The sequence below is a fragment of the Podarcis filfolensis genome, assembly GCF_964270895.1.
Source record: "Podarcis filfolensis genome assembly, chromosome: 16".
NCBI classification, from domain to species: domain Eukaryota; kingdom Metazoa; phylum Chordata; class Lepidosauria; order Squamata; family Lacertidae; genus Podarcis; species Podarcis filfolensis.
Window position 1 is genome coordinate 16220730 of NC_139620.1, and position 24749 is coordinate 16245478.

At 46.1% G+C, this 24749-nt stretch overlaps 2 protein-coding genes across 3 annotated transcripts in view; both read right to left on the bottom strand.

Moving 5' to 3' along the window:
- Nucleotides 1-2567: 2567 nt before the first annotated feature.
- On the bottom strand, nucleotides 2568-5388 carry LOC310751560 (interferon-inducible GTPase 5-like). Its single transcript, XM_083590826.1, has 2 exons — nucleotides 5211-5388; nucleotides 2568-3934 (listed from the first exon to the last, which is right to left on the bottom strand). The coding sequence occupies exons 1-2, from the start codon at nucleotides 5215-5217 to the stop codon at nucleotides 2610-2612; spliced, it is 1332 nt and encodes a 443-aa protein (XP_083446952.1). The 5' UTR covers nucleotides 5218-5388; the 3' UTR covers nucleotides 2568-2609.
- A 2710-nt stretch (nucleotides 5389-8098) lies between these two features.
- F11R (F11 receptor) overlaps nucleotides 8099-24749 on the bottom strand; it is a 30050-nt gene continuing 13399 nt past the window's right edge. Inside the window, exons 2-9 of one of the 2 annotated variants that reach the window (XR_014542358.1) lie at nucleotides 23402-23461; nucleotides 21343-21450; nucleotides 19636-19779; nucleotides 18064-18266; nucleotides 16306-16408; nucleotides 14002-14109; nucleotides 10917-12311; nucleotides 8099-9220 (exon numbers count right to left, since the gene is read on the bottom strand). Coding sequence is in view for 1 of the 2 variants with exons in the window: in XM_083589396.1 (XP_083445522.1) it covers nucleotides 9185-9220; nucleotides 10917-10968; nucleotides 13998-14109; nucleotides 16306-16408; nucleotides 18064-18266; nucleotides 19636-19779; nucleotides 21343-21450; nucleotides 23402-23461 (818 nt within the window). In the remaining variant the exon portion in view is untranslated. Of the gene's footprint in view, nucleotides 9221-10916; nucleotides 12312-13997; nucleotides 14110-16305; nucleotides 16409-18063; nucleotides 18267-19635; nucleotides 19780-21342; nucleotides 21451-23401; nucleotides 23462-24749 lie in introns of both variants that reach the window. The other variant, XM_083589396.1, reaches the window with a different exon arrangement.

Below are 24749 nucleotides of genomic sequence, written 5' to 3' on the forward strand. Positions count from 1 at the left end.
ATGTGGCAACTTAATCCACACCTACTTGGCCCTGATATTGAACAGTGGCTAGCTAAACATTGGTTAGATTATTTTCAGCTCAACGACACCCCCAAGGCTTGAGCCGCCAGAGCTACTCAACACTGGGTTCAGTAATTAAATGAAGGATTTGAGAGGTGTGATTCAATTTCAACTGAATTTCCTCTCTATTAATTTACTAGAGATTAGCTCAAAATGGCTCCCAAACCATTTTTGGACCGCCGCCCTGTTGGTTCCACAAACTCACTCCTGGCACCCCCAAACCACCCTACAGAATAAAAAACCATCATTCAAAATAGTGGTTTGTAGTACCCACTCAACAAGATAACAACACAATAGAGTTCAAAACTAACAATTTATTGCACATTTATTCAAAAAGCTATTTAATTCAACAAAATGGATGGACTTGAAGCAGTGATGCCAACTTTTCAAAGTCTGAGAGTCAATTGCTCCTCCAGTGCCCCCTGGCCACCCAGCCTCTTGCCTCTTAGCACCACCCCCACCCACCTGGTAATCTCACAGCTTCCCTGGGAGTAGTCCTACCCACTTTGGGAACCACTGAACTAGCTTGTCCCCCATTTATGAAGTGTTGAAATTGTTAAGTTGTGGGTGAACATATCAGACGACACAGCGATTCTTCAAACAGCTCTTGTTTATTCAGAGGCCAGAACAGAACTGAGCTGAAGGGCTCAGTCAGCCTGCTTATATAGAGCTCCAGTACAACGTTACTGTAGCAGCTTTATAAAACTATCCAATCACTGAACGTCACTTTTGATCCTTCATTTGCATAACTATCTACAGTATCCCCCTGCTGGCCCAGGGTGAGAACTTCAGTACATAACAGAAATCTATCCACCTTGTGTAATTGAGGACGACTGCAGATCAGGGTCATAGGAGAGATCAGGGGGTGCTTATTGTTCTGACCAGTTTTTCCCATACCTGGAGATCATTAGCTAAAAAGGAGGCTAGTAATTTTAGCAGTTGAAACATCTGGAGTGGTTAACACACACACACCCCGTCTCGCCTTCAGATTCTATAGATAACCAAGAAAAGTGTGGGCTATGAATTATTCTATATGAATTTTTAAGAGCCGTGGCATCAGGGGTACCAGTTTCAGTGCAGTCCACCTCAGGGCTGGATTTAGGTTTGATTAAGCCCTAAGCTACTGAAGGTAATGGGGCCCTTTATATGTCCAGCTGTCCTTTGTCAACAACCAATTGTCACTGTTTTTTGTGTTGAATACATGCTGTATGGTAATTTATGGACTTAATAGGTATCTAAAGCTATTTGCACATGTTGCCATGTAACCAGTCCATGCAGAATGTAAGCAATCTGTGTACAGAAATGAGCAAACCAGTGATATTTTAGGGAGCAGACTAGCAGGCGGGGCCCATTACTTACATCATAGGAGCCTACACAACACAAAACACTGTTGCTGTATGTAGGTTTTATTTTATTTGTTTTTTATCTTATATTTTGGAAATGTACATCCAGGTGTGTTTTTTCTTTAACCTTTTTGGGGGGCCCCAAGAGAGTGAGGAATAAGGACTCTGGGGTATCTAAAGTATGAGGTACACAGTTTGAGACCTGACATTCACTGTATGTTTAAGAAGCGGTGGGAAAGTTAACCATCACTGAGAGTTAACTTCAAATACCGAGGTTATACAAATACTGTCAACCTCTTTCTTGAAGTCAGTCAAGGAGGAGGGCTGATCATTTGCTCAATGCTGTCCTCTAAAAGGTTTTTAAAATTCCTGAGATGTATTCTACTCCTTGTAAATTTAATTACATTTATATCTTTTCTCCTCTGCTTTCTAATTTTTGGGGTTCTTCATTCTATTTCTTCCTTGCTATCTGCCAATTTCCAATGTTTACCACTTCCAACACTTCTCTGGTTTCTAGCAACCCCTTTGCTCTGAAATTGGAAAATTAATAATGGTGAAGGCTGTGTACTTCATCATCTTAAGAGGAAAATAGACACCAAAACAGAGGCAGATGAGTAAAAAGGGATCAGTATAGGTAATTTGAACAGAAAACCCAATTTCTGAAAACAAGCACTGCAATTTCCTGGGTGGCACCTTTTTTAAAGGTGCTGGAGGAACATGGCTGCTAATTCACACTTCCATTTTGTGCCTCCATTTCTAGGCACAGGTTTGTGATGTGTGGGCACGGGTTCAAGCCAGAAGTGGGGTATTTCTTTTGTCCCACCACTTTCCACAGGAAAACCCACTGTTTACCTCTGAATCAAAACAAACACCAGTCTGTGGAACTAGGGGCCTCCTAAAAAGCTCAGAACCCTGACCAAGCTACAGCTCCCAGAATTCTTTTGGGGAAGCCATGATGGTTTAAAGTGGTATCAGAGTACTCTAAATGTCTGGCATGAATGTGGCCCTGGTTGCCTTATTCATTTCGGGTTGAGACGTAATAACATATTGCTGTCTGTTTCTGAGAGGGAGGGAGTCACTCCTGCTTTAACTGTCTCAAGCAAGAGCAGGAACCTTCTGGGAGAGGAACCTTCTGCAAGAAGAAGCCATAGAAACAGGGAATACTTGAATGTTTGGGCCATGAGCTTTCTTTCTCTGCACTAGACATTATGTTTCTGTGTCACTGGGTGAGAAGATCCCTCTGCTGCCTCCAGGGCTCACAACATGTTGGTCTGACTCGCTTCTAGGCCTGTGGCTCATAAACACTTTGAGCAGCACCCGGTGGGCATCTGCTGCCGCCTCGTCCACAAAAAACTTCAGCATATTGTACACCACGGTGAACGACGGGCCCACCTCAGCCACTGGCACCAGGTCTCTGGGCAACTTCAGCGCTTTGCTGGCTGCCTCCATCAGCAGCTCCACCACTTGCTCCTCGGTGATGGCCACAGCCAGCGGTGACTTGACCAGGGCTTTGAGCTGCTCCAAAGGCTGCCCCGTGTGCTCAGCTGCTTTCCTTAAGGAGGAATCATCCAAGCCGAAGCTGACGCAGTAGCCCTGCAGGGTCTTGGCTAGGAGGTCCACGTTGCATGCAATCGAAAGTGCCGGGATGGGCACAGCCTGTTGGCCGCAGGCTACTGCCGAGACCAGCCACATGTGCTCAACCATGGCGGCCTTCTTCTTCTCCAGGATGCGGTGGGAGATGTTGGGAGTGGCTAAGATGAAGGAGTGGCTCTTCTGTACACCCTGGGTCTCGCTGAGGCTCTCCCCAAGGAGGGGGAAGTCGTACTTGCTGGCCACAACACTGGAGATCAGGAATACCTTGGGGGCTTTCACTCGCTCGGCCTGGAGGTCTTGCACACAGGCCTCTCGGATCTTCTGCAGGGCCACCGCTTCGCTGAAGCCAGACGGTTGGCTCTGGCGGGCAGCTTCCAGCTCCGCATCCACCTTGGAGAGGACAAAGTAAACGTCCTTGCCAGCTTTTTTGATGTGACGAGACAGTTTGGCGTGGGCAGAGGTGAAGCGCTGAGAGGCAAGGATGATGAAGCAGTCATAGCGGGAGACTTTGATCTCCTCCAGGTAAGTTCTCACGCTGAAACCAGGAGCACTGATGCTTGGGAGGTCCCACAGAACCACGTTGGCGTACTTGGGGTGTGAATAGGCCACAGGGTCCTTACTGGCGCCCGCCCCACCGGTAGGAGCAGCACCCTCATCCTCCTCATGCAGATCCCGGAAGGTGTTGATGAAGGTGGACTTGCCTGCTCCAGGTTCACCAGCAACACCCACATCCAGGCAGATGTTCTCCAGGAAGTGAAGGGCATCTTGGAGCCTCTCGGATAGGTCAGAAAAACTCCCTTTCTCAAAGGCCCTTTTGAGGTCCTCAATCTGCTCCTTGGACAGTATGGTTTTGTTGTTGTCGTTGTCGTTGTCGTCGTTGTCGTCGTCCTCCTCCTCTGCCCTTGAGGCAACTGTTGGCCAAGAAGACCGTGGTCGGCCTAGAGGGAAAAGACAAGGCGAGCAACACTGAATTAATGGGAGCCTTGTAATAAAACACTGATCGGTATAGCACGGACTCAACTTTATTATGGCAAAGTTACTAAAGACTGTTTGTTCAGCAGAGCAGGTCTGTCAGCTTTGCCACTGAGAGAACTATGGTGGAAGTTGCCCACACAAAGAGTACCACCGATTCCATGCATCAGTCACCTACAGAGACCTATGTGCAATTCATGCCCATTTTGCCACAACTACAGAGAGCAGCAACGTTATAGAGGGATGCTCGCATGAAGCACACAACTTCACATGACTTGAACTATTCAGTTGGACCACACAGGGACACTCTCCGTCTCCTCTGTGGACACACAACAAAATATAGTTCACCCACACACCCCAATTCCTTCCTCATCACAGTCAACTGGAGGAATGAAATTCACTTAAGGAATTTCATATCTGTATTGCAATAGAATGCGAGCTCTATATAGTTCTTTCAGCTCATTTTGTTTGATCAGGTCAATCTGAGTATTTCACACACAGGATCAAAGTGTTTGTGTGCAGCTTAGTGGCTAAGAGACTAACTTAGCAACCGTGGATTCAGCAGGGCTCAATAGCAGCTGGTGCCCATTGAGACTGATAAGGCAAAGACAGAGAGGCCAATGATAGGTGGAGCCAGAGCCAATGACAGGTGGAGCCACACTAGCAATAGGCTTGCAGGCACACTACTATGCCACCAGAGGGCAGCAGTTGGGTAGAGAGGGGCTGCAGCTATACATTTATGCCACCAGATGGCAGCAATGGGGAGAAAGAGGCTGCAGGCACACAATTGCGCCACCAGATGGCAGCAGTGGATGGAAAGCTATGCCACCATAAGTATGTATGTATGTATGTATAAATAAATAACTTCATTTATTCATTCCCCATGCATCTGACTGGGTTGCCCCAGCCAGTCTGGGCGGCTTCCTAGAAATAATAGCCTAGAAATAACTGAAAGCCCAAATCTAGCACCTAATCATAAGCCCCAAACACTAATTTGTTGACCCTTAACCCCAACTCTCTAACTCTAACCCTCTAACCCGAAAGACAACTGTGAGGGAGTCAACTTTGTGAAAATGTCCTATGTTCTTTAGCAGCGAGTCCTGCCTTGTAGGGGTTGGACTAGATGACTCCAACTGTAAAGTTTCAAGTCTACGCCAGGCCTTAATCACTCCAGCCTGTCCCCATCCATAATCATGGAAGCTCCCTTCCCAGAACCTCCCCACTAGGGCTGCTGTCTCTCACCTCCCATCACCTCAGAAATGTGGAGGCCTTGCCACGATGCCCTTCCATGGTTCCACGTTTTGATGGTGTCCTAGTTCCCTGTACTCTAGGGCCACTGTTTGGGGCAGCAGCCGCTGCAGATGGCAAGCATTCTCCCGAAGGGCTTGGGGAGCTCACATTTGTTTTTCAAGCAGTCTGGCCTGGCCTGGATGGTGCTATAGAAACCAGCCTTGGCCCAGAGCCTCCTCCCAATTGGCCAAGTTGGCTTCCCCAATGTGATGTCAGAGGCAGGTCTGGGATTATCTAGTTTGATGTGCTGAAAGGAAAGAGTCCTGTGAAGGGATGGAGATGTTTGCATACTGGGAGGCACTAAAACCTAAGAATATAAAATGCAGGTCAGTGGCTCACCTAGTCCAGCATCCTGTTCTCACAGTGGCAAAACAGATGCTCCAAAGGCATGGGTAGGCAAACTAAGGCCCGGGGGGGGGGGGCAGATTCAGCCCAATCGCCTTCTAAATCTGGCCCACAGATTGTCTGGGAATCAGTGTGTTTTTACATGAGTAGAATGTGTGCTTTTATTTAAAATGCATCTCTGGGGTGTTTGTGGGGCATAGGAATTCATTCATTTTGTTTCTTCAAAATATAGTCCGGCCCCCCACAAGGTCTGAGGGACAGCGGACAGGCCCCCTGCTGAAAAAGTTTGCCGACCCCTGTCCACAGGGAAATCCTCAAGCAGGACCTGAGCACAAGAGCCCATTGCTGCCTCCTGGGGCACAGCATAGCCATAGCCCAAAGCCTTCTCCTTTTATGAATTTGTCCAATCCTCTTTTAAAGCCAGTCTACTTAGTGGCCTTCACTGCCTCCTGTAGGAGCCAGTTCCTTCTTTTAACTATGCTCTGCATGGAGGAGGACTGCCTTTTATCTGCCCAGAATCCTCTGACATTCAGGAGGGTCTTTTACCAGCTTGGGTTGGTAAGACAGCTTCGGCCACCTGGAGCAGAATAGCTTAATCATGCGTTTGTAACCTCATGGCTGGACTACTGCAATGCACTCTACGTGGGGCTACCCTAGGGGTCGCTCTGGAGGCTGCAGGTGGTGGAGGCTTGGTGCCATAGAGACTTAAGTTGCTAGAAGGCCTGCACATGACACCATCTCAGGACCAGCTTACCTGAGAGACTGCTTTATCCCTTATACATCCAGCAGATTGCTGTGGTCTACGGGAGAGTCTCTCCTGGAAGTCCAAAGATCTCCGAAGCCCACTCCGCAGTAACTCGGATCAGGGTTTTTAGTGTGGCTACTCCTGTCCTGTAGAATAGCATCCCTATCAAAATACAACAAGACGCCCATGCTCTGCACTTTCCAGAAATAATTGAAGATATATTTATTCCAACAGACTTTCCTAGATAGATAAATGGGTCTTTGTCACAAGTGTCCATTTGTTAGGGCCTTAATCTCATTTTAAATGTATTTGCTATTTTTGTGTTTTTAACTTTGTAATTGTCTTATGTGTAAATTGCTTAAGATGGTGGTTTAGAAGGTGTTTCATATATTGCAATAATAATATATACTAGTAATAAATTATTATTAATAATAATAAGACTGCAGTCACCCAGGAAAGTGATGGGAGTCTTTAGTTTTATAGCTAGGCCAGCAGAGGGCAGTGTGTCTCTTTTCAGTGCTCATTTGTGAGCCAGTGACAGACACACGCACACACAATTCCCTATTACAATTCCCAGCGTACTTGTTTAATTAAAGGAACATTTGAGGAACAATAGAGAAATTGCGAAAAGGAGGGAAGTTCACAAATCTCTTAATGGGAAGGTGTGGGTGCTATTATTTGCATATCAACCAGATATATTGCAATTTAAGTGCAACAAACAAACAGAAAGGGTAGCTCTCTGCCCCAAGGCAATTACAGTTTAAACTTTGACCCAGAGGAATCCAGCATGATATCCACTGCTATATTAGTTCCACAGACAAAGCAGGCCTGTCTGTGGTTGCTGCAGAGTTCCTGTTTCCCTGCTTGGTAATGTTAAGTCTATACATGTTTATTCAGAAACCAGCACCATCAGCTTCAAAAGGGATCTGGTAAATCAGCAGAGGACTGCAAGCTTGAAGTGACTTGTGGGCTTCATTGTGGCATCGTGTCTCATGTGTTGCCGTTTCATTGCAGCTTGTTCCTTTTTATCCTTATGAGCTGCCCAGATGCCTTCAGTTATGGGGTTGCCTTCTGTGAACAAAATGCATAAATCTAGAACAACCTAAACTGCAAGCTTTCATTCAGGGATAGAGAACATGTCACTATTAGCCAGGTTCAAGGAAAGGGAATCTGTGGAGTTAGTTGAAAGCAAAGCTTTCCAACCTCTGCCACATCAAGAGAGGAGCCAAGAAGCCCAAAGTTTTACATTACGCTGAACCAGACATTCTCAACCTGGCGCCCCAATAACTGCCATTACTCCCACCTTGCACAGGCCTGTTTGGGATATAAGCAAACAGGAACCCATTAATTGGACTGGTTGAGATGTATGTTTGTGGCAGTGTTTTCCCCCCTCCACTTTCCTTCATTGGGTAAATTTTGAGGCTATTCAGAGGTAGCACCAAACCACACCTTGCCATCCCTCTCCCCTTCCTCCTTGCACAAGGGTTACAGGTTTCCAATCATGGCCTTGTGGGAACGCATTCGTTTGGCCAAACAATGGGTTGTGCAAACCAGGCTGCCTTGAAGCCCCCTGCAAGACACAAAATCAAACCACCACTTTTCAGCCTCAGCCCAAGGTTTAGACCCGATCACAGTGGCAACAGCACTGGTTTGGAGTTACATCTGCATAATCTCGTGTCCCTGAGACATCCGCTGCCCGCATGTGACTATTACTCGAAGCACAAAACATATTTAAACACAGAAGACAGGGTTCAAACGGAAGGGCAATGTTTATTTTCAATTCTGTTTCCAGCATACAAAATGATACAAGAACGTTGTAGCAGTATTTATAAAAGGCACATACGATAGCACTCTCAAGTTTGAAGGCCAACTCTCTAACACAGCATAAAAGCCACCACTAACACCGGGCCCAATCCACCCCACAGCTACGCATGCAGGAACTCTCAGATTAATGGGCCACAGCTGCAATCCTGTACCTGGGAGTAACCGTGACTTAATGCAACAAGACTGACTTCCAAGCAGATGTGGTTAGGACTGGGCTGTAAGACCCTATTCTAATTCTGTGCTGGATCGCAGCTACAGGACAATACAATTTTGCACTGTGTGGCGGTAGATTTATCAATATCCTCTGGCCCCTCGTTGACTCTTTCAGGAAGCATCCAAGCACAATTATTAATTCTGCTCTCAAAACCAATTCTCTTCTTTTTGGAGGCCAATCTGAGGTAGAAGGGGTTCAAGGCCAGGAAGAGATTTCATAGGTACAATTCTGACTTAAGCCATCTCAGATTGTGGGATGCCACTGACATCCCAAAAGGCAACGTCCTACAGGTCAAACCTGGGCAGCTTGCAAGGGTCAAAAGGTAAGCCTAGGAGCCCCAAACTAAGTTTTTCAGGCTGCAGTCCTAACCTCACTGAATTCAATAGGATTTGGTGAGTGATATTCAATGAAGTTTTACAAGACAGCAATAGTCCCTTCACAGTTAATTCCACCCAAACGAGAGGCACTGCGGTGGCTGTTTGCATTTGCTATGACTGCAGCTACTGAAATTTGGTCTCTTAATTTCAGTGGGTCTCCTCTGTGTAAAAACTCTGGCCAAAAACTTCGATGGCCCTAATGAGACCGCCTTAAATTGATGCTCTTCAGCTGAGTAGTGACCAAGGGTTTAAAGCATTAAAAACAAAATCCATAACGGCACACTTCATCTTTTCTTAAAAACAGTTTTTTTAAAAAAATCACGCTTAATTACAAAGATTCATAAGGAACATTTACAACAGCCTCAAGAGGAGGCAGAGGTTAGACTTTAATACATGGTGGAAGGCAACATGAGAGTGGAGATCAGACCAAGAAGGAAGACGTTTGTTTAAATTCACCCTGGAAAAAGAGAGAGAGAAGAAACCTCTAAGTTACACAGCATTAGAAAGCCAGCAGGGCAGCCTCCCCTCCAGCTGGGGCTTTGGACTACAAGTCTGATCAGTCCTCGGCCAGCTTGGGGGAGGCTGCTGTAGAGAGCCAGACCGCATAAATTCAGAACCCCAAAGTTTCAAGGTGCATAATCCTCAGAGCTCTTAGCTGTACGCCTGCGTCTCCTCCCGTCTTCGAGAGCGATCTTGCACCACCAGCATGCCACGACTGCTAACAATGGCCACGTGGCCACAAAAGGATGGCAGAGTGTTTAATAATAAACACTTCGCCCTGATATTGCACTTTCCATGCGTTCAAAACTTGTCACACACATTGGCTTCTTCTAATCCTGTTAAGGTGGGCTTGCTGTCGCAGGTGTGTGCGACTGTGTGTTGAAGCTGGGGCACTGAACTACTATTATGTTTTTAGATATGCTGCAAGCCACCCAGAGTGGCTGAGGAAACCCTGCCAGATGGGCAGGGTATAAATAAATTATTATTATTATTATTATTATTATTATTATTATTATTATTAACCTTTGGATTTTTTTTGTAACAGGCCAAGAACAGCCACCCAACATCCAAACTTGTAGCTTGGACACAGCCAATACTTTCTCTCCAGACCAGTGTTTCCCAAAGAGGGCAGGACCACTCCTTGAGAGGGGATTACATGGGGGTGTCTAACCGGCAAGGGGGCGTTGCAGGTGGGCCCCTCCAAGCACACAGATCACTTATTTAACAAAGGACCAGGCTAGAGCCTAGAGCAAACCACCTCCCTTGCTTCATATTTAAAGTTTTACCGCTCTTATCACTTTCAAAGCTATTTACTTTGGTCACGTTTGTTTGTAGCTTTGATGCTGAGTTGTCACAATAATAGCTATTTATTTTCTTATAAATTAGTTATTGTGCATCTGTGGTAGGTGAGGGTTTGTGCATGTCTGGTAGTTATAAATAAATATTCTATGCTATAAACTTCATTCACCCCTTATGTTTTTGTTAGTAAGAATGTGTCAAAAGATTTTTCATGCAATATTCTTTGCTGCAACCGATCTATCTATCTACCCACAAGCTTAGATCAGATCATATATTTATTTTGGCATGTATTTCTTTTTCATGTACGCACGCAATCAGTTTGTTACCATTTTGAACTTCTGTTCTGAAGAATTCATTTTACCGGGTTGGGTAGGGGGCACTGGGGATGGGTTTATGGCACCAAGGAGGCAGTGGCTCCCCAAAAGTTTGGAAACCACTGGTCTAGGAACCACTGTGCTGTCCGAGAGAACCTACGTAGGTACCCTTTATACCAGGGGTTGTCAACCAGGATTCTAGGTGGGCGGCAGGGGGTTCTATGGCACAAGCTGAATCCTTCTTCCATCAAGCACTGGTGGGCAGTAAGGAAATTTTACCACCAAGAAAGATGCATTAGTGGGCGGTAGGTATAAAAAGGTTGACTACCCCTGCTTTAAACAAAATCATGTCCCACCTTTTGCTCTTCCAAATAAAGAAATAAATTCATGAGCATGTTTGCAAACCCACCAGAGAATTGAGTGGCCCCATCGTTCCTCCCAGTCGGAGGCTGCCCAAAACACCACTCATCACATCATTGCCACGCCTAACAAAACCAGCTTTTCTGGGGAAAGAACAGAGCAAGTTCCTGTTCTACTTACATCACTTCGGGTAGAAGGTTGGCTGTAAATGACCTTCTTATTGCTGGTGGTGCTAAAACAGGTGGAGAAATGAGAAATTAGAGACAGGGACCTGGCAATAGAGGAAGAAATCCCAGAAGCGTAGGCAGAAGGCGGAATGCTGAGGGTGCCATTCGGCTAAATCCCAGGCCATATTCACACCATACAATTCGCAGGTTGCAGAGTTGGAAGGGGCCACCAAGGGTCATCTAGTCCCACCCTCTGCAATGCAGCTACCACAGCTCAATAATCCCTGGCAACCTCTGCTTAAAAACCTCCAGTGAAGGAGAGTCCACCTTCTCAGGTAGTCTGTTCCATTGTCAAAAGGCCGTACCTTCGGAAAGTTCTTCCTAATGTTTGGTTGGAATTTCCTTGTCATTTTAATCCATCAATTTGGGTCCCACCCTCTGAATCAACAGGAAACAAGCTTGCTCCATCTTCCGTGTGACAGCCCTTAAAATATTTGAAGATGGCTATCCTATCACCTCTTAAGTCTTCTCTCTAAACATCCCAAACTCCCTCAACCATTCCTCATAAGGCTTGGTCTCCAGGCCTCTGACCATCCTGGTCGCCCTCCTCGCCCACCTTCCAGCTTGTCAACACCTTTCATAAAATGTGCTGCCCAAAACTGGACACAAGAATCCAGGTGGGGGCCTAACCAAGGCAGAACAGAGTGGCACTTTGGCTTTCCTTGAGGTGGACACTCTACTTCTATTGATGCAGCCTGGAATCGCATTTGCTTTTTTTTGCTGCTGCATCACACTGTTGGCTCTTAAGAGTTCCCTGTGAAGTGAGATTGAGTGCTAAACCACTCTGATAACTGTAGCTCTGTGAGGGGAATATGGGTGTCCTATCAACTCTCAGCATTCTTAACAAACTACAGTTCCCAGGATTCTTTGGGTGAAGAAGCCATAACTGTTTAAAGTGGCACCACAGCACTTTAAATGCATGGCATGAATGTGGCCTTATTTAGAGCAGACCCACCTTAGCCATGCTGGTTAATTTCAGCAGGTCTACTCTGAGTAGGGCTAACACCAGATGCAACCCCTTTGGCATATAAGCAATGTATACAAGTTTGTTAATAAATAACTCTGGGCACCTGATACCCAGAGGCTCCCATCGGGAGGCTGGCGCACCGTGGCTCCTTCCGCAAGTGCCACCCACTCCCACCACCCTCTCGGTGGCTAGGAATGAGGCCAAGGGGAGCCCAGTGGCCCCCCAAGCCTCAGCCAACATATAAGAGTTTTGGGGGCAGGAGGAATATGTGGGGAGGGGATGAGAGAGGCAGGGCAATGTGGGCTGGGAAGAAGGGTTCTGGTGGAGGAGACACCGACGCCGCCAACCCAACTGGCCAAGCTTCTACTCACTCTCTTCTTTCTGAAAAAGAGGGGGAAAACAAAACTTTAGCCAACAAGGCAAACTTCAGTTTCCTCAAATCATTTGAGCAAATCTTCTTCTTCTGACAATTACATTTACACCATACATTCAAAGCACAGTAACACCCCATTAAACAGTCACGGCTCCTTCCCCAAAAGAGTTCTGGGAGCTGTAGTTTACTAACATGCTGAAGAGTTCTGAAGAAACACCCGTATTTCCCACTCCGAGCTACAATTTCCAGAGTGGTTTTACAGTCAACCCCTCTTCTCAGGGAAGTCTGGGAATTGTAGCTCTGGGAAGAGAATGGGGGGGGGGGTCGTCTCTTTGCAACTCTCAACACCCTTAGCAAACTACAGCCAGGCCGCATTCACACTCTACATTTAAAGCAGGATTGTATCGTTTGAACAGTCATGGCTTCCCTCAGAGAATCCTGGGAATCGTACAATTTGCAGAGCTCCCGGTGTGGAGACAAAATTGGGTTAGGATCTACTTGGACTTCTTTTGGGGGCACTTGACTAATCCCAGGAAACTCTGTTCCTATCCTATTTCTTGAAATGGGTCAGACACAGGAGAGAGAGAGAGAGAGAAGATGTGATGTTTCGAGCTTTTCAGAAAAGGAGAAGGAAGGAATGCAGTGGTATCTTCTGAAAGTACCTCAGATGCTCTACTGTCTAGACTGCAAAAAGTCACATTCAGCTGATTTGCTGATCGACTTCCCTTTCGTATTGTTCAAAGTCTAAACTGACTGCTTGCGGTCGTATTTGTGACACTTGCTTTGATGCTTTGTAACATGTCTCTAAAAAGCTATCCTCTCTGCTTGTATGCAGCGTTTCCTGTGTGGGGCTAGGCCGAGACCTTGTCCTCTGTGCAGCTCTCAAAGCTACCACTTTTTAATAAAGAAGATTCTCAACAGTTTTTAATCCTAAAACTTCTGTCTGGAGACTATTTCTTAGACTCCACATTTGGGAAGATGAAATAACTATTAATCCGCTCTGGAAATCATAGCCCTCTGAGGGGAACAGGGCACCCTTAAGAAACTTCCTTTCCCAGGATCCTTTGGGGGAAGCCATGACAGTGTAAAGTGATAGGATACTGCTATAAATGTATGGTGTGAATGTGGCCTGGCTATTTTTGTTAAGGGTGCAGGGTTGCTAGGAGACCCACAATTCCCCTCAAAGAGCTACAACTGCCAAAATGGAATAACAATTTTAATGGGAACTGTAGCACTGGGAGAGGGACAGAGGCCTCCTAACAACTCTTAGCACTCTTAATAAACTATAGCTCCCAAAATTTTTTGAGGGAAGCCATGACAGTTTCAAGTTCATCACAGTGCGTTAAATGTTTAGTCTGTAGCCTAGGTCAGCCTTTTGCCAGCTTGGTTCTTTCCAGAGGTTATTGGCTACAGCTCCCCTGAGCCACCAGCTGGCACAGCTGCCTCACACGATTGTTTAAGAGCCTTACAAGCACCTCACCCATGTCATTTATGGCCACAATTCGACAACCATGTAAGGTAGTCCAATGTCACCCCCATACTGCAGGCTCCCGCCTACTTGGGGAAGTGCATGGGATATTAAACCAAACGCCAAGCCCAGAAAACCTTGCCAGGCCGCCTCAGTGGAGGAAGCTGCATATATATTCAAACTAAACATTGCATGACATGATCGGTTCAAGCACATAGCCTGCTACTTACTGCTGAAGAAGCCCCGGCTGTAGGCGAACCAGACCCCAAAGATCACCAGGCCTAGGACGATGAGAAGCACCACCACAGCAGCAACGATGCCGCCCACGTTGACTTCACCTGCACACAAAAGGAAGATGGTATTCAGCTCTTCAGTAATTCTGAAAAGGAGCCTGTCACTGCAAGACCCTACACAGTCTGGCAAAACAGCATGGAATCACAGAACTGTCGAGTTGGAAGGGACCCCGAGGTCAGTCTAGTGCGATGCAGGAATCGCTGGTAAAGAATCCCTGGCAGGCGGCAATAATAATAATAATAATAATAATAATAATAATAATAATAATAATAATTTATTATTTATACCCCGCCCATCTGGCTGGGTTTCCCCAGCCACTCTGGGCGGCTTCCAACTGAATATTAAAAACAGTACAGCATCAGACATTAAAAACTTCCCTAAAGACGGCTGCCTTCAGTTGTCTTTTAAAAGTAAAATAGTTGTTTATTGCTTTGACATCTGCTGGGAGGGCGTTCCACAGGGCAGGCGCCACTACCGAGAAGGCCCTCTGCATGGTTCCCTGTAACCTTACTTCTCGCAATGAGGGAACCGCCAGAAGGCCCTCGGCGCTGGATCTCAGTGTCCGGGCTGAACGATGGAGGTGGAGATGCTCCTTCAGGTATACAGGACCGAGGCCGTTTAGGGCTTTAAAGGTCAGCACCAACACTTTGAATTGTGCTCGGAAACGTACTGGGAGCCAATGCAGATCTCCATCCAAACTTCTGCTTCAAAACCTCCAATGAAGGCGAGTCCGTCTGGGGACACCTGTACACCTGTATACCCTGGACCGACTCTAATTCATTGGAGGTTTTCTCCTTCAGCTTTGGCTGAAGCGGGGCAGCAAACCTAACACGCAGGGAGATTTTGTTTCTTACTCATTTCTTTCTTTACAGCAGGGGTGTCTAATGATGGTTTTTTCCCGCCTGAGGCCTGTTGTCACCTTTGGCCAACTGCCTTGGGGGTGCCACCCCACACTTGTAATAACTTTCCTCTTTATCTGGTAAGTCCCCATTCCTACTGGGCTTCTGCAGCCTTATCCTGTTTTTTCCAAAGACAAATACTAGAATGTACTTGGAACGCCAATTAATGGATTAGCTTCAGGTATCTTTTTGTCATTCCTGCCCTGTCACCAAGATCCTTTTGTTCGTGATCTTACTTCCACTTTTCCAATCCCATACTTCAGCCAACTCATCTTGGGAAATTCCTGACCTTTTTTTCCCAATAGTGGAAAGCACCTTCTAAATCACCGTATCCTAGTATCGATCAAGGCTGTATACAATGAGGGAGGGATGTTAAGCTCCCTCCAAGAGCATCAAAATTTCATATTCAGAAATTCATTATTCATAAAAAGAATACTAGAACATAATGAAGTAATAACTGGCTATACCTAACCCATGGACCCTCTAATTTTACTGAATATGTTGAAGAAACTGCACTAAGGGGACAGGGAATTAATGCAAACATCTCTTAACTTGCTGCCAGAATGGTTACAGCATTTGTCAAAATTGGGGGCGGGGCAGAAATGAGAATACCATCCTCAAGAGAATGCATAACTAAAATCTGGGACACAATATATGCATGGTTAAGCTTACAGAGATGGTAAGAAACACAGAGGGGAGACAAGAAGATGCCTTTACAGTATTGAGAAATGAGACTTTTTTTATAATGTACTGGAGGAATATGGTACAGGATAATGTACAAATTTGCAACCTTGTGATATTAATTTATTTTGTTTGATTTTGGAAATGTGCTCCCATTATGTTTATTTCTAGATCTCACCTTCTATTTTTATTTTAATTGTCAGCTGTTACTAGTGCCATGTTGTTGTTGTTTGTGTGTGTGTACACACACACACACACACACACACACACACACACACACACAATGAATGAATACAATGTAAGTGAAAAGTGGGCAACTGCAACGGATAACACACCAGTCAAATCTAAAATTGCAATTAACTCTTTCACATCATTCCTGGGATACACATATATTTAGGCACAAAAGAGAGAGCTAACATTATTAAGTAAACTGTTTCCAGTGCCTTCATCCTCCAAAACCCCTAAAACCTAAGTAATACATAAGGGAAGCTCTGGAATATTATGTATTTATGCATTTATGTATTTATGCATTTTTCATAAATATCTGTAAAGGCATTTGGGTTCAGGTTGCAAAAATCTGCTCTCAGGTGTTCATTCCCTCCATAGCCAAACAGTAGAGCCGGCCGTCAAGGCAACCCACCACCAGTCGGGCCTACTTACTGGTCTCCATGCGCACCGTGTCGGACTTCTGGGGGGCCCCGACTTTGTTGTCCGCCTGGCAGTAGTAGTCTCCAGCATCATAGGCCATCGCGGGCTCAAAAGACTGAAAGAGAGGGAGAAAAAGAGGGGTCTCAGCAGCACGCAATTCCCAGGGGTCAGGAGATCTCTCTTGTCCACTAGAAAGCCAGCAGTAATGGGGAAGGAGGTGCAAAGAACCTACAATTTCAGCCCATGCCAGTCAAACCATAGTTTGATTTAAAACAGCACGCAAGCAGAACAATACAGTTACTGTATTTTTCTCTCTATAACACTCACATTTTTTCTCCTAAAAAGTAAGGGGAAATGTCTGTGCGTGTTATTGAGTGAATGTGTGGTCCCTGGAGCCAACTGGCAACCAGACTGGCAACGATCCACATGGATCCTCAGGATCTTTGCATTGGGTCACCCCAAATTCACCAACAGATCACATAGCATGTCCATGGCTACAGCCTGCACCAAAAAAATTGCGCACCCACAGTTGCCTGGGGCCACAATGGTGCAAAAACGTGGTTATAAAGCACAGATCCACATGGATTCTCAGGATTTTTGTATTGGGCTACCACAAACTCACTGTCAAATCACATGTCTGTGGCCACAGCAAGAAGCACAAAAATGATACATCCACTGTTTCATTCAGATTTTTTTTTTTCTTGTTTTCCTCCTCTAAAAACTATGTGCGTGTTATGGTCAGGTGCGTGTTATAGAGCGAAAAATACGGTACTTCTTGCCTTTTTTGTACTTAGTATGGGGCACTATCTTCAACCCCACTTTCATGTTCTCCCAAAGAAACCTAGGCCCCTTTAAAACGCCTTGGCTTCCCCCTCCCAAAAAGGAACTGTAGTTTGTTAAGGATGCTGAGACTTGTTAGGAGATCCCCTATTCCCCTCGCCAAGCTACAATTCCCAGCGTGCCTCAACAGCCGACCGCTCTTCCTAGGCAACTCTGGAAACTCGGTAGTTCAGTGATGGGAGTAAGAGGACCTCCCAAAAACTCTCGGCACCCTTGAAAATAACGTTCTTTGGGGGAAGCCATAACTATCTACAGTGGTATCATGGTGCCTTAAGCAAGGCAGTGAGGCGCAGTGGTTAAGAGTTTCGGACTAGGACCTGGGAGACCAGGGTTCAAATCCTCACTTGGCCATGAAGCTCCCTGGGTGATCTTGAGGGCCAGTCAGTGCCTCTCGGCCTAACCTACCTCAAAGGGTTGTTGTGGGGAGTTAAATGAGGTGGGGGGGGGGAGAACCACAAAAGCCACCTTGGGAGAAAAAGGTGGGACATAAAGGCAAAATAAAATAAAGACTAGTGTGTGTGTGTGGTGAGAGCAGAAGACTTACTATTCCTCACTACGGGCCTCCCCTCTCAACAAACCTCATGCCCAAGGACGCCTTATTTTTCAACACACAAGGCTGCCAAACTCTCCAATAGTCCTCACTTGTCGACTCTCAACCAAAGGCCTTCAAAAGCTTGCCAGAGCAGAATTACACTGTGTAACCATCTCAGTGCCAATAATGCAGTGAGCGCTTTGAGGTATTTTCTACAGTCAAGCAGTGTATGTTACGGAATAAATAAAAATAAAAAATGAGTTGCAGAACGCAACGGTTCCTCCCCCCTTCTTCTTCTCTCCCTACCCCCAATTCCAAAGTCAGAGTAGCACCACCACCACCACCCACAAAAATATGGCAGAATTCACAAAGCTCAGAGCCTGTTTTTAAGACCCTACCAGAAGCCCCGTCTTGGGGTCCATCGTGTAGGATGAATTCCTGAACAGGGAGTTGGTTTTGGGGTCTTGGGGCATCAGGATGTTGTCTTTGAACCAGGTGAAGGTGGGAGGCGGGGAGCCGTCTGTCTCCACGCAGGTGAGAACCGCTTTGGTGCCAATGGTGACCACAGAGGGCACTTGGGCCTTGGGCTTCGAGGGCGGGACTGCAAGGCCAAGAGACGTCCGTTAGAGAAACAAAGGTGGTGGTGTTGTTGCAGGAACGCTCAGTTAGTTTGTGAAAGGCGAGCAGCTGTGCAGGACAACTTGAAAAACATGCACTCCACCGGTTCTAAATTCATTTGCTCTAAACCAGAGGTTCCCAGACTACTTGAAAATTGCTGGTGGATCTAAGTGGATCACTTAAACGATTTTTAATGGGAAATGATTTATAATTAATTGAATAAAATGTTTAAAATAACACAAAAAGAAAACAAGAAGCTTTTCTATTAGGAATTCTGGGCGCCGAAATTCCAAAGGAACAGAAAAGACTGCTTATGTATGCAACGACAGCTGCGCAGATGCTGCTAGCCCAGAGATAGAAAGAAGACACAAGTCCCTACCAGAGAAGAATGGCAGATCAAGTTGCTGGACTATGCCGAAATGGCAAAAATGACCAGAAAAATCAGAAATCACTGTATGGGAAGCCTGACTCTGAAGGGGAAAACACCCCACTCTTCTTTTGCCTTTGAGGAAACATCCCATCAAAATCTTGTTAGGGCAAAAGCTAGCCTTCTTATTATTCTCCGTGTTCTCTAGTTAGATCTGGGTGAGGAATACACACAGAGAAACCTCCTCAATATTGCACTAATAATATTGTCATCATTGTTGCCATCTTCTAACTAAGGTCCGTTTCGCACCATAAATTAAAAGCACAGTTATATCACTTTGGACAGTCATGGCTTCCCCCAAAAAATTCTGGGAGGTGTAGTTTCTTAAGGGTGCCAAGAGTTGTTAGGAAGCTTACAGAGCTCCAATTTCCCAGACTTCCCAGGGAAGAGGAATTGATTGGCGTATCTTGGCAGGAATGTTCTTCCACAGAACAGGGGCAGCCCTGCTCCGTGGAGGGGGATTCTGAGATCTTAGGAACTTGCAAGAGAGACTCTCCTTCAGACCACAGCGATCTGGTTTCTCAGGTAAGCTGGTCGTGAGCTGCATGTGGCCTTTTACTGTATGTTAGTACATATAGCTTGGCCTGGTAGCAAATGGGCAGCCTGTGCAAATCCTGCAAGCAAGGCGTTCTATGCTGATGGTTGTTTCTCTCCCAACAAGCAACTAAGCTGCCACATTCTGTGTCCGCTGCAGCCTCTGAATCAACCCCAAGGGCAGCTCCGCACTGAAAGTATTGCAGTAATCCAGCTGTGAGGCTACCAATTGCTGTGGTCGAGGTATTAAAAATAATTAATTCCTCATTAACGGGCTGCTTGACACAAGAGCGCTGAGAGACCTTTGGACCAAGCTTGTTGGGCTGTTGGGCTTCTGGAGGCCAGTGGTCAGGGTCATGAAGGATTCTGGACATAAAATGACATTTCGTACCTTGAACAATGAGCCGCACAAAGGAATGCCGATAGTCCTCTGGAGTGACAACCACCTCGCAGGTGTACAGGCCCGTGTCTTTCCGAGTCACCGAATTGAAAAAGAGTTCATTGGGATGGAACACGACGCGATTCTTGTAGGGGTCTGTGGGGGGGGGGGGGGGAGAAGGCCCTCAGAGCATGAAAAAACACCAAGAAATAAGCTCTTTCAGGGAATACTTGAGCACAAGTGGTGATAATTTTACCTCAGTACTGGTGGAATCATCAAACTGCAGGGCCTAATTCTGCCTAGTAGGAGCCCTGAACAAGGCTGTTTTCTCCAAACCAGGCCCCATTCACCTAACAACACGGGAGGACTCCCAGAAGTGAACTTAGTCCATATTGATTTTTAAAAATGGGTCTAGGAGACCCAATCTCATCATTCTATGATGCGTCACGCGTGTATATAACATTTCCCTAATTTTTATCCCCCATAACTCAATAATAATATTAATAACAATATCCCGCCCATCTGGCTGGGTTTCCCTAGCCACTTGAGGTGGCTTACAGTACATATAAACTGGATTAGTTCTTTCTCTCCTTGACGTCTGATGGGAAGGCATTCCACAGGAAGGAAGAGGAATTTTTTATTCACTTTATTGATTTTGACATGTGAGATAATCCAGTACAGCAATTTTAATCAAAATCTGACATGTGGTAGTTAACTTTTTAAAGAAAAAATTGTAGGTGATCTGTTGTGGAACAACCCCACTGAAGTAGGTAGCAGCTGTTACCCAGACCTTATTGCTGGTTACAAAGGGCCCCCCATAACAGATCAAGCTTCAGGGCCACAAAATGTAGGCCCCCCACTGCTAGGTGTGTGGCAGATAAAGACTGCTGCGAAGGATCCACTGGGAGGCTTAAAATTGGCTTCTGATTGTTCCTTGGCAAGAGGGGTGTCTATCTGATGACATTTAAGTCATTAAGACCCCTTTCCATGTGCTACCAGCACAGGGAGGGTGGCAGCACAAGAATGTGCCTTTTCCGTGGTGGCTCCCTGCTTGTGGAATGGCTCGCCTGCCTTTTATTTGTGCATGGATGAGTTTTGATTTTACTGATTGCCTTTACTGTAACTGGCTAGTATTTTTATTGTGCCTAAGTCACTGTGAGTCATTTCCATGAGTAAAGCTAGCTAGCTAGCTAGCTAAATAATAATAATAATAATAATAATAATAATAATAATAATAATAATAATAATATCTGGCATCAAATACAAGCCCTGCTGAAATCTGAGCAGTGTAGGAAGATCTTGAAAGGTCCTAGGAAAGCTAGCCAAGAAGGCCAAATCCAGCTCCAGAAGGGAGACTGTTAGGCAGCTGGTACTCCAACAGCATCCCTACTCTGCCTTAGAGGCTCAGTTTCAGGTGCTACAAACACTGGAAACGAGGAGACAGCAGGACAAACAACCTAGCAAGGCAGATGGATGTTCAACAGGGAAGAGGGGCAACCTCCTCCCTGCCTTGAATCAAGGAACCTGGATGTACACTTCTCCTGACCCAATTGGTTTCTCCCTATGGCCTAAGACTCATCCAGGTAGGACCCATATGGCAGAGAATAAGAATAAAGGGTTCCAGCTTCAGCAGAAGTTATCTTCTAGGACCTCAAAAGCCCCCTTTTAGAATTAACTCATCCTCCAAAACACGAACGCACACACAGTTAAACTACCCACCTGTGAAGTGACCGTCCAAATAGAAGAGTGTTGTGGAGCCATCCCCCTGGAATTTCCACTCCACACGCCTTGGGGAGCCCTGGTATGCCTTGCAAGGCAGTTGTGCTTCTAAAGAAATGTTAAAGGGGAAGAAGAATACGGGTAAGCGGGAAGGCAGAAAAGCGTCACATTGGGACACATGGATTACCAGGAGAGTCTGGCACAAGTTCCTAGAGAAGAAGCATCATCCAAGCTCCAGGAAGTTGCCTGGGACCTGGGTTGTGGGCGCCGAAACAGAATGCCCTTTAAACAGGCCCAGGGCCACCGCACCAAAGCCCCAGGAAACAACTGGCTATAATTTTGGCAAAAGAGGGTTTTCTCATGTACTGCAAAGGTTAGAAAAATGCTTTTTCCAAAAAATGCACTCTCTGTCCCTCATTCTTTGGAGTATTCTATTTACAGGGCACTTTTGAGATGAAGATTCACTAAATCAATGGCTTTATATCTGTGGCTCCAGATAAGCAGATGAGGATAACTGTTGGGGACAAGCTGTCATTTGAGGGATGAAAATTTTGTTAAATCTGAATCCAGCATGTAAAAGAAAACAGAATGGGCTGTGTTTTGTATCACCACATGCATTAATACTTACTGGAAGACTCATCTGAATTAGTTTTACACTTTTCCTTTTTTTATCCGTACTTTTTGAAACACAAGGGAGATAGATCCCCAAGTGAAATCTGCATACGTAAAATCATACAGTAAAAACATGGCTAAAAATAGACATCAATTAGCCATTGTGGAAAGATAGCGGTTGGCATGGAATTGGCCTGGTAGGCAGCGCTAATGTTGATTGGCTCCCCTAATTAGGCACATACCTAATGAGCATCAGTCATTTTATTATCTTTACCTTAAGGGTATGTTATCCTTTTCTACACCACACCCCCCAACACATATATACCATCCTGTCAAAATATCAGTATCTCTTTCTTTAATAATAATAATAATAATAATAATAATAATAATAATAATAATAATAAAAATAAAAATAAACAACCCACATATCAGGGGGAAGTCAAACTGCTTTTGCCTGTTTTTTGCTGCAACACTTCAGGATTTTAGAAGTAGTTTGTAAAGCATGGAATGGTGAGGGGGAGGGGACAATGAATGAAGATAAGTGTTAATTAAACACTTTGAGAATAAATGAGCACACATGGTTTTGCAAAGGGGTGGGGGGTGCTATTAAGTCCAGGCTCTAAAATTATCCAGCTGACAAAATGAATTGGAGAAGGTGTGGGAGAGAGAGATGGAAAAGAGGAATACAACATTTTTAAGCATTAGCAATTGGGAAGAAGGGGCCGGAGCTCAGAGGCAGAACATCTGCCTTGCATGCAGAAGGTCCTGGGGTTCAATCCCCATGCAAGGCTGTGAATGTCCCATTGCCCCAAACCAGTGGAGAGCCACTGCTGCCCATGAGCTAGATGGACCAAGGGTCTGACTCACTACAAGGAAGGATGGGCTGGGGGCTTCCCCTGCCTGACTCAGTATAAAGTAGTTTCCTGTGGGGAGCGGTAAAAGGATTGTGGGCAAGGAAATCCTGCTGTGGGGTCGTTCCAGAGGAATGGAAGCAAACAGGTGTGTTGTTGTGGAAGCGGTGAGCTGAGCATCTGTGAAGATGCTCCTTGCCATATTTGAATGTTGGGGGACACAGGTGGAGGAGAGGGGGGCACCTTGCCCCACCCTGGCCTTGCAACACAGCTGACTGAAGCCACCTCCTTCTACCAGAACTTTTGCAAGTGAGACAGGCCCAGGGCGGCATCTGGTCTCCGCTTCGGGCAGCAAAATGTCTTGGGCTGGCACCCGACACAGGACAGCCTTCCCAAGCCTAGCAACTACCAGATGTTTCGGATTCCAACCCCTCGGTCTACACGGCCATTTTGTACCAAACTCCCATCAGCCCTAGCTGGCAGCCATAAGCCCAACCGGCAAGGTGCCGGGGCTGATGGGCGTTGTAGTTCAACACGTCTGGAGGGGGAAAGCTGCTGCGGGGTCTGACCAAAAAGCCATCATTTTTGGGACTTACCGCTGTTCTCGGGAACTTGAACGAGCGTCTCCTGGCTCGACTGGCCTGATATCAAGGACCCTGTAGCAAAGAGGAAATTTCAAAGTTATCAAGGCCCTATTATGCACTATCCATTTAAAGCAGTATCGTGCCACTTTAAACCTTCATGGCTTCCACCAATTATTCCCCAGAGCTGTAGTTTGTTAAGGGCGCTGGGAGGTGTTCAGATACCCTTCTTCCCTTCTCAGAGCTACGGCTCCCAGAGTTGCCTGCAAAGAGGGACTGACTATTAAATCGCTCTGTAATTGTAGCTCTGTGAGGGCAACTAACAACTCTCAGCACCCTGGACAAACTACAGTTCCCAGGACTGTTTGGTGGGAAGCCATGGCTGATCAAAGTGGCATGATATTGCTCTCAATGTACTAAGAGAGGATTTCCCTTCAGTATTTGAAGACAGCAAGTAGCTTAAAGACTAAGTCAGCCTTCCCCCAACTTGGCACCTCCCATATGCTTTCGAACTACAACTCCCACCATCAATGACCAGTGGTCATGCTGGCAGGGGCTGATGGGAGCTGGAGTTCATCATCATGATGTGGAAAGCCCTTTGATGGGGAACGCTGGATTGAACCTCCCCGGTCTGATCTACCCAGATCCTTGTGGTCAGCTGGCGTACCTAAATGGCACAAACTTCCTTCCACTGCCCCCCAAAGCATGCAGACATTTCCTAAACAAAATAGGTTGGGAGGAGGGAAGAGGGAAGGCTTAGGAAGAACTTTCGGAGGGTAAGAGCTGTCTGTTAGTGGAACAGACAAGCTTCTAAGGTGGTGGACTCTCCTTCGCTGGAGGTTTCCAAGCAGAGGTTGGATGGCCATCTGTCTTGGATGCTTTAGCTGAGATTCCTGCATTGCAAGGAGCAGGACTAGATGACCCTGGGGGGTGGGGAGAGGTCCCTTCCGATACTATGATTTTACAACTTCCTTGCATACACACAAGACAGTCGCCAGGCTTACTTGGGCAGAGAAAAATTACTTTTGCCTACAGGAAGAATAGAGCAGTAAATACTATGACTCAGGGTTTAGTACCGCAACATGAGCTTGGCACAGGTGGGCGGAATCTGAAGTGGGAAGGAAAGGAGAGAGAAAAGGCGAAACCTGATGCAAACGCATGTTTGATGAAGGAGTGTTCAATGAAAACAGAAACAGCCCCCGTATGACCAGGTCTCTCGATCCTGTGTGATGCTGGGAAGATTGCTGGGAAATGGGACACCCCTTCCCCTGCCCTGCTACAGGTACATTTACTTCTATTAGGGCAGCTTTCACCAAGCTGGCGCTCTTGGGACATTCTGGACCACAACCCCCCTTCACACAGT